Below are 10,000 nucleotides of genomic sequence, written 5' to 3' on the forward strand. Positions count from 1 at the left end.
ACAAGATTCTCTGGTCTGATGAAACCAAGATGGAGCTCTTTGGCCTAAATGCCAAGCGTCACATCTGGAGGAAACCTGGCACCATCCCTACGGTGAAGCATGGTGGTGGCAGCATCATGCTGTGGGGGTGTTTTTCAGCAGCAGGGACTGGGAGACTAGTCAGGATCGAGGGAAAGATGAACGGAGCAAAGAACAGAGAGATCCTTTATGAAAACCTGCTCCAGAGCGATCAGGACCTCAAGGTGAAGGTTCACCTTCCAACAGGACAACGACCCTAAGCACACAGCCAAGACAACGCAGGAGTGGCTTCGGGACAAGTCTCTGAATGTCCTTGAGTGGCCCAGCCAGAGCCTGGACCTGAACCCGATCGAACATCTCTGGAGAGACCTGAAAATAGCTGTGTAGCGACGCTCCCCATCCAACCTGACAGAGCTTGAGAGGATCTGCAGAGAAGAATGGGAGAAACTCCCCAAATACAGGTGTGCCAAGCTTGTAGCGTCCTACCCAAGAAGACTCAAGGCTGTAATCGCTGCCAAAGGTGCTTCAACAAAGGGTCTGAATACTTATGGAAATGTGATATTTCACATTTGTATTTGTTTTTTTTGGTTTAGTCATTATGGGGTATTGTGTGTAGACTGATGAGGGGAAAAAAATATTTTATCAATTTTAGAATAAGGCTGTAACGTAACAAAATGTAGAAAAAGGGGTCTGAATACTTTCTGAATGCTCTGTAGATTTATTCACCAGGAAGTTGACTGAACACCTAGATTCATTCACCAGGAAGTTGACTGAACACCTAGATTCATTCACCAGGAAGTTGACTGAACACCTAGATTCATTCACCAGGAAGTTGACTGACCCCTAGATTCATTCACCAGGAAGTTGACTGAACCCCTAGATTCATTCACCAGGAAGTTGACTGAACACCTAGATTCATTCACCAGGAAGTTGACTGATCCCCTAGATTCATTCACCAGGAAGTTGACTGATCCCCTAGATTCATTCACCAGGAAGTTGACTGAACACCTAGATTCATTCACCAGGAAGTTGACTGAACACCTAGATTCATTCACCAGGAAGTTGACTGAACACCTAGATTCATTCACCAGGAAGTTGACTGAACACCTAGATTCATTCACCAGGAAGTTGACTGATCCCCTAGATTCATTCACCAGGAAGTTGACTGAACACCTAGATTCATTCACCAGGAAGTTGACTGAACACCTAGATTCATTCACCAGGAAGTTGACTGAACCCCTAGATTCATTCACCAGGAAGTTGACTGAACACCTAGATTCATTCACCAGGAAGTTGACTGATCCCCTAGATTCATTCTTTCGGTTTTGTCATTATTCTCATTATTTTGTGTTTGTGATCCTTTCATTCTTTAACTGGGCTATTGTGAGAGGATGGGCTGACAACAATAACAACACAATGTATTTGGTGAGAAAAAGGAGGAGAGGAAGGGAGAGGAGAAAAATATATCTGTTGAATAACAATATGTGTTGAGTGAAATGGAACAGAAGGAGAACAAGAGAGAGTGAAAAGGATAGGTTGAATAACAAGACAGTAACACTAAGCAAAGAAGACAGAGAAAGAGAGAGACAGAGAGAGAGAGAGCGAGAGCGTGAGAGAAAGGGAGAGAGAGAGAGAGCGGGAGAGAGAGAGAGAGAGAGGGAGAGAGAGAGAGAGAGAGAGAGGGAGAGAGAGAGAGAGAGAGAGAGAGAGAGAGAGAGAGAGAGAGAGAGAGAGAGAGAGAGAGCGTGAGAAAGAGCGTGAGAGAGAGAGAAGGAACATATGAGTGTGAGAAATAGAGAGAGTGCAGCGAGAGCAAAAGAGAAAGAACATCTGTCCATCTGTTGGCCCCTCTTCATTTTCCCTTGGTATTCACTTGTTTAAAAGGCAGAGGGGATGAGACACAGGATAAGACCCAGGATGAGACCCAGGATGAGACCCAGGATGAGACCCAGGATGAGACACAGGGTAAGACCCAGGATGAGACACAAGGTGAGATCCAGGATGAGACACAGGATGAGACCCAGGATGAGACACAAGGTGAGATCCAGGATGAGACACAGGGTAAGACTCAGGATGAGACACAAGGTGAGATCCAGGATGAGACCCAGGATGAGATCCAGGATGAGACCCAGGATGAGACCCAGGATGAGACCCAGGATGAGACCCAGGATGAGACCCAGTATGAGACCCAGGGTGAGATCCAGGATGAGATCCAGGATGAGACCCAGGATGAGACCCAGGATGAGATCCAGGATGAGACCCAGGATGAGACCCAGGATGAGATCCAGGATGAGATCCAGGATGAGATCCAGGGTGAGATCCAGGATGAGACCCAGGGTAAGACCCAGGATGAGACACAAGGTGAGATCCAGGATGAGACACAGGATGAGACCCAGGATGAGATCCAGGATGAGATCCAGGGTGAGATCCAGGATGAGATCCAGGATGAGATCCAGGATGAGACCCAGGATGAGATCCAGGATGAGACCCAGGATGAGACCCAGGATGAGATCCAGGGTGAGATCCAGGGTGAGACCCAGGATGAGACACATGGTAAGATCCAGGATGAGACACAGCTGTCAGTTACAGTTAAAGACAGTGAAAGACTGTAAACACTGTTCAGAAAGACTGTAAACACTGTTCAGAAAGACTGAATAAACACTGTTCAGAAAGACTGTAAACACTGTTCAGAAAGACTGTAAACACTGTTCAGAAAGACTGTAAACACTGTTCAGAAAGTAAACACTGTTCAGAAAGACTGTAAACACTGTTCAGAAAGACTGTATAAACAATGTTCAGAAAGACTGTAAACACTGTTCAGAAAGACTGTAAACACTGTTCAGAAAGACTGTAAACACTGTTCAGAAAGACTGTAAACACTGTTCAGAAAGACTGAATAAACACTGTTCAGAAAGACTGTAAACACTGTTCAGAAAGACTGTAAACACTGTTCAGAAAGACTGAATAAACACTGTTCAGAAAGACTGTAAACACTGTTCAGAAAGACTGTAAACACTGTTCAGAAAGACTGTAAACACTGTTCAGAAAGACTGAATAAACACTGTTCAGAAAGACTGTAAACACTGTTCAGAAAGACTGTAAACACTGTTCAGAAAGACTGAATAAACACTGTTCAGAAAGAAAGGACATAATTTAGTACAGTTAAACTTCTTCTGGGTGTTAAACTCAACTCCTCGTGAGGTAGCATCAGGGTTGTCTACGATAGCTCTGTGTGTGGTAGCATCAGGGTTGTCTGTGATAGCTCTGTGTGTGGTAGCATCAGGGTTGTCTACGATAGCTCTGTGTGTGGTAGCATCAGGGTTGTCTGGGATAGCTCTGTGTGTGGTAGCATCAGGGTTGTCTGTGGTAGCTCTGTGTGTGGTAGCATCAGGGTTGTCTGGGATAGCTCTGTGTGTGGTAGCATCAGGGTTGTCTGTGATAGCTCTGTGTGTGGTAGCATCAGGGTTGTCTACGATAGCTCTGTGTGTGGTAGCATCAGGGTTGTCTGGGATAGCTCTGTGTGTGGTAGCATCAGGGTTATCTGGGATAGCTCTGTGTGACGTAGCATCAGGGTTATCTGGGATAGCTCTGTGTGTGGTAGCATCAGGGTTGTCTGGGATAGCTCTGTGTGTGGTAGCATCAGGATTGTCTGTGGTAGCTCTGTGTGTGGTAGCATCAGGATTGTCTGTGGTAGCTCTGTGTGGGGTAGCATCAGGGCTGTCTGGGATAGCTCTGTGTGTGGTAGCATCAGGGTTGTCTGGGATAGCTCTGTGTGTGGTAGCATCAGGGTTGTCTGTGATAGCTCTGTGTGTGGTAGCATCAGGATTGTCTGTGGTAGCTCTGTGTGGGGTAGCATCAGGGTTGTCTGGGATAGCTCTGTGTGTGGTAACATCAGGGTTGTCTGGGATAGCTCTGTGTGACGTAGCATCAGGGTTGTCTGGGATAGCTCTGTGTGACGTAGCATCAGGGTTGTCTGGGATAGCTCTGTGTGTGGTAGCATCAGGGTTGTCTGGGATAGCTCTGTGTGTGGCAGCATCAGGGTTGTCTATGATAGCTCTGTGTGTGGTAGCATCAGGGCTGTCTGGGATAGCTCTCTGTGTGGTAGCATCAGGGTTGTCTGGGATAGCTCTGTGTGTGGTAGCATCAGGGTTGTCTGGGATAGCTCTGTGTGTGGTAGCATCAGGATTGTCTGTGGTAGCTCTGTGTGTGGTAGCATCAGGATTGTCTGTGGTAGCTCTGTGTGGGGTAGCATCAGGGCTGTCTGGGATAGCTCTGTGTGTGGTAGCATCAGGGTTGTCTGGGATAGCTCTGTGTGTGGTAGCATCAGGGTTGTCTGTGATAGCTCTGTGTGTGGTAGCATCAGGATTGTCTGTGGTAGCTCTGTGTGGGGTAGCATCAGGGTTGTCTGGGATAGCTCTGTGTGTGGTAACATCAGGGTTGTCTGGGATAGCTCTGTGTGACGTAGCATCAGGGTTGTCTGGGATAGCTCTGTGTGACGTAGCATCAGGGTTGTCTGGGATAGCTCTGTGTGTGGTAGCATCAGGGTTGTCTGGGATAGCTCTGTGTGTGGTAGCATCAGGGTTGTCTATGATAGCTCTGTGTGTGGTAGCATCAGGGCTGTCTGGGATAGCTCTCTGTGTGGTAGCATCAGGGTTGTCTGGGATAGCTCTGTGTGTGGTAGCATCAGGGTTGTCTACGATAGCTCTGTGTGACGTGGCATCAGGGTTGTCTGTGGTAGCTCTGTGTGTGGTAGCATCAGGGTTGTCTGGGATAGTTCTGTGTGTGGTAGCATCAGGGTTGTCTGGGATAGCTCTGTGTGTGGTAGCCTCAGGGTTGTCTGGGATAGCTCTGTGTGACGTAGCATTCTGATCTTGTATTTTTTTTACCCCCTTTTTCTCCCCAATTTCGTGGTATCCAATTGGTAGTTACAGTCTTGTCTCATCCCTGTAACTCCCGTACGGACTCGGGAGAGACGAAGGTCGAAAGCCATGCGTCCTCCGAAGCACAACCCAACCAAGCCGCACTGCTTCTTAACACAGCGCGCCTCCAACCCGGAAGCCAGCCGCACCAATGTGTCGGAGGAAACACCGTACACCTGGCGACCTGGTCAGCGTGCACTGGGCCCGGCCCGCCATCGGAGTCGCTAGTGTGCGATGAGACAAGGATATCCCTACCGGCCAACCCCTCCCTAACCCGGACGAACCTGGGCCAAACCCTCCCCTAACCCGCACGACGCTGGGCCAAACCCTCCCCTAACCCGGACGACGCTGGGCCAAACCCTCCCCTAACCCGGACGACGCTGGGTCAAACCCTCCCCAACCCGGACGACGCTGGGCCAAACCCTCCCCTAACCCGGACGACGCTGGGCCAAACCCTCCCCTAACCCGGACGACGCTGGGCCAAACCCTCCCCTAACCCGGACGACGCTGGGCCAAACCCTCCCCTAACCCGGACGACGCTGGGCCAAACCCTCCCCTAACCCGGACGACGCTGGGCCAAACCCTCCCCTAACCCGGGACGACGCTGGGCCAAACCCTCCCCTAACCCGGACAACGCTGGGCCAAACCCTCCCCTAACCAGGACGACGCTGGGCCAAACCCTCCCCTAACCTGGACGACGCTGGGCCAAACCCTCCCTAACCCGGACGACGCTGGGCAATACCCTCCCCTAACCCGGACGACGCTGGGCCAAACCCTCCCCTAACCCGGACGACGCTGGGCCAAATCCTCCCCTAACCCGGACGACGCTGGGCCAAACCCTCCCCTAACCCGGACGACGCTGGGCCAAACCCTCCCTAACCAGGACGACGCTGGGCCAAACCCTCCCCTAACCAGGACGACGCTGGGCCAAACCCTCCCTAACCCGGACGACGCCGGGCCAAACCCTCCCCTAACCCGGACGACGCTGGGCCAAACCCTCCCTAACCCGGACGATGCTGGGCCAAACCCTCCCTAACCCGGACGACGCCGGGCCAAACCCTCTCCTAACCCGGACGACACTGGGCCAAACCCTCCCCTAACCCGGACGACGCTGGGCCAAACCCTCCCTAACCCGGACGACGCTGGGCCAAACCCTCCATAACCCGGACGACGCCGGGCAAAACCCTCCCCTAACCCGGACGACGCCGGGCCAAACCCTCCCCTAACCCGGACGACGCTGGGCCAAACCCTCCCCTAACCCGGACGACGCCGGGCCAAACCCTCCCTAACCCAGACGACGCCGGGCCAAACCCTCCCTAACCCAGACGACGCCGGGCCAAACCCTCCCTAACCCGGACGACGCCGGGTCAAACCCTCCCCTAACCCGGACGACGCTGGGCCAAACCCTCCCCTAACCCGAACGACGCCGGGCCAAACACTCCCTAACCCGCACGACGCTGGGCCAAACCCTCCCCTAACCCGGACGACGCTGGGCCAAACCCTCCCTAACCCGGACGACGCTGGGCCAAACCCTCCCCTAACCCGGACGACGCTGGGCCAAACCCTCCCCTAACCCGGCGACGCTGGGCCAAACCCTCCCTAACCCGGACGACGCCGGGCCAAACCCTCCCTAACCCGGACGACGCCGGGCCAAACCCTCCCCTAACCCGGACGACGCTGGGCCAAACCCTCCCCTAACCCAGACGGCGCTGGGCCAAACCCTCCCCTAACCCGGACGACGCTGGGCCAAACCCTCCCTAACCCGGACGACGCTGGGCCAAACCCTCCCTAACCCGGACGACGCTGGGCCAAACCCTCCCCTAACCCGGACGACGCTGAGCCAATTGTGCACCGCCCCATGGGCCTCCCGGTCGCGGCCTCTCTCTCCACTGTTCTCCTCTAGTCTTCTCTCTCTCTCCCCCTCTATCCCCTAGTCTTCTCTCTCTCTCTCCCTCCCTCTATCCCCTAGTCTTCTCTCTCTCTCTCTCTCTCTATCCCCTAGTCTTCTCTCTCTCCCTCTCTCCCCTAGTCTTCTCTCTCTCCCTCTATCCAATAGTCTTCTCTCTCTCTCTCCCTCTATCCCCTAGTCTTCTCTCTCTCTCCCCTAGTCTTCTCGCTCTCCCTCTATCCCCTAGTCTTCTCTCTCTATACCCTAGTCTTCTCTATCTCCCTCCATCCCCTAGCCTTCTCTCTCTCTCTCCCCTAGTCTTCTCTCTCTCCCTCTATCCCCTAGTCTTCTCTCTCTCCCCTAGTCTTCTCTCTCCCTCTATCCCCTAGTCTTCTCTCTCTATCCCCTAGTCATCTCTCTCTCCCTCCATCCCTCTCTCCCCTAGTCTTCTCTCTCTCTCCCCTAGACTTCCCTCTCTCCCTCTATCCCCTAGTCTTCTCTCTCTCTCCCTCTATCCCCTAGTCTTCTCTCTCTCCCTCTATCCCCTAGTCTTCTCTCTCTCTCCCCTAGTCTTCTCCCTCTCTCCCCTAGTCTTCTCTCTCTCCCTCTATCCCCTAGTCTTCTCTCTCTCCCTCTATCCCCTAGTCTTCTCTCTCTCTCTCCCTCTATCCCCTAGTCTTCTCTCTCTCTCCCTCTATCCCCTAGTCTTCTCTCTCTCCCTCTCTCTCTCCCCCCTAGTCTTCTCTCTCTCTCCCTCTATCCCCTAGTCTTCTCTCTCTCCCTCTCTCTCTCTCCCCTAGTCTTCTCTCTCTCTCTCTCTCTCTCCCCCCTAGTCTTCTCTCTCTCTCCCTCTATCCCCTAGTCTTCTCTCTCTCTCCCTCTCTCCCCTAGTCTTCTCTCTCTCCCTCTCTCCCCTAGTCTTCTCTCTCTCTCCCTCTATCCCCTAGTCTTCTCTCTCTCTCTCCCTCTATCCCTTAGTCTTCTCTATCTCCCTCTATCCCCTAGTCTTCTCTCTCTCTCCCTCCACACACACTGATTCTCTCTCTCTCTCACACTTTCCCTCTCTCACACTCTCTCTCTCTCTCACCCTCTCTCTCTCACGCTATCTCTCTCACGCTCTCTCTCTCTCACACACACTCACACACCTCCCAGTCTTACCTTTGTGAGAGAGCATGTCAGGTGACAGCAGACCGTGAACCCCAGGATGGAGAAGCCTGTAGCTTTCCTGAATCCCTCTCCCAACAGAGTGCTTTGGAGGCCGGCCCGGACGAGAGCTGCGGGGAGGGGGAGAAAAGAAAGACTTGACAAATTAAAAGATCTGTACACAAAGCCATCTGTTAACTCTCTCCTGTTCATTTCTATTTCCCATCTTATTGGTCTCTCTCTCTCTCTCTCTCTCTCTCTCTGTCTCTCTGTCTCTCTCTCTCTCTCTCTCTCTCTCTCTCTCTCTCTCTCTCTCTCTCTCTCTCTCTCTCTCTCTCTCTCTCTCTCTCTCTCTCTCTCTCTCTCTCTCTCTCTCTCTCTCTCTCTCTCTCTCTCTCTCTCTCTCTCTCTCTCTGGGATAGTTTGTGAAAGTTCGTACAACACATTCGTGATGTATATTGACTGGTTATGACTGGCATCCCTATTCCCTATAAAGTGCACTAGTTTTTTACCAGATTCAATAGTACTATGGGGACACAGGCTGAATCTCTCCCCAGTTAGACTAACAGATATAGAGTGAGAGAGAGAGGGGGAGAGGGAGAGAGAGAGAGAGAGAGAGAGAGAGAGAGAGAGAGAGAGAGAGGAGATGAGATGGAGAGGGAGAGGGAGGGAGAGAGAGAGAGAGAGAGAGAGAGAGAGAGAGAGAGAGAGAGAGAGAGAGAGAGAGAGAGAGAGAGAGAGAGAGAGAGAGAGAGGAGATGAGATGGAGAGGGAGAGGGAGAGAGAGCGAGAGAGAGAGAGGGGGAGAGAGGAGAGAGAGAGGGAGAGAAAGAGAGAAAGAGAGACAGAGAAAGCGTAAGAGAGAAAACAAACATGATCAAATACAAATCTTAGAATCAACAATTAAAGACTACCAGAACCCACTGGATTCTCCAATTATATTGAATGAACTACAGGACAAAATTTGACCCCAATAACTACCGTGGGATATGCGTCAACAGCAACCTTGGGAAAATCCTCTACATTATCATTAACAGCAGACTGGTACATTTGTGTGCGGTTCAAATTGGCAAAAAACACACATATTTCTTCCCACAGGACCGTGGGGCGAGACAGGGATGCAGCTTAAGCACCACCCTCTTCAACATATACAGTATATCAGTGAATTAGCGAGGGCACTAGAACAGTCTGCAGCACCCGGCCTCACCCTACTAGAATACTAGTACTAGAATCTGAAGTCAAATGTCTACTGTTTGCTGATGATCTGGTGCTTCTGTCACCAACCAAGGAGGGCCTACAGCAGCACCTAGATCTTCTGCACATAATTCTACAACCACCTAAAAGGAAGTGATTCCCAAACCTTCCATAACAAAGCCATCACCTACATAGAGATTAACCTGGAGAAGAGTCCCCTAAGCAAGCTGGTTAACAAAATAACAGTGCAAACTAGAATGCTATTTGGCCCTAAACAGAGAGTATACAGTGGCAGAATACCTAACCACTGTGACTGACCCAAACTTAAGGAAAGCTTTGACTATGTACAGACTCAGTGAGCATAGCCTTGCTATTGAGAAAGGCCGCCGTAGGCAGACATGGCTCTCAAGAGAAGACAGGCTATGTGCTCACTGCCCACAAAATGAGGTGGAAACTGAGCTGCACTTCCTAACCTCCTGCCAAATGTATGACCATATTAGAGACACATATTTCCCTCAGATTACACAGATCCACAAAGAATTCGAAAATAAATCCAATTTTGATAAACTCCCATATCTACTGGGTGAAATTCCACAGTGTGCCATCACAGCAGCAAGATTTGTGACCTGTTGCCACAAGAAAAGGGCAACCAGTGAAGAACAAACACCATTGTAAATACAACCCATATTTATGTTTATTTATTTTAACTTGTGTGCTTTAACCATTTGTACATTGTTACAACACTGCATATATATAATATGACATTTGTAATGTCTTTATTGTTTTGAAACGTCTGTATGTGTAATGTTTACTGTTCATTTTTATTGTTTATTTGACT

General features: G+C 50.9%; 1 protein-coding gene across 4 annotated transcripts in view; it reads right to left on the minus strand.

Moving 5' to 3' along the window:
• dachb (dachshund b) overlaps window positions 1-10,000 on the minus strand; it is a 90,371-nt gene that overhangs the window by 32,539 nt on the left and 47,832 nt on the right. For all 4 annotated transcript variants that reach the window (XM_071334154.1, XM_071334157.1, XM_071334155.1 and 1 more), the window contains exon 2: window positions 7,984-8,099. In XM_071334154.1, coding sequence (XP_071190255.1) covers window positions 7,984-8,099 — 116 coding nt within the window. The remainder of the gene's footprint in view (window positions 1-7,983; window positions 8,100-10,000) is intronic.

Source organism: Salvelinus alpinus, chromosome 11 (genome assembly GCF_045679555.1).
Source record: "Salvelinus alpinus chromosome 11, SLU_Salpinus.1, whole genome shotgun sequence".
Taxonomy (NCBI): domain Eukaryota; kingdom Metazoa; phylum Chordata; class Actinopteri; order Salmoniformes; family Salmonidae; genus Salvelinus; species Salvelinus alpinus.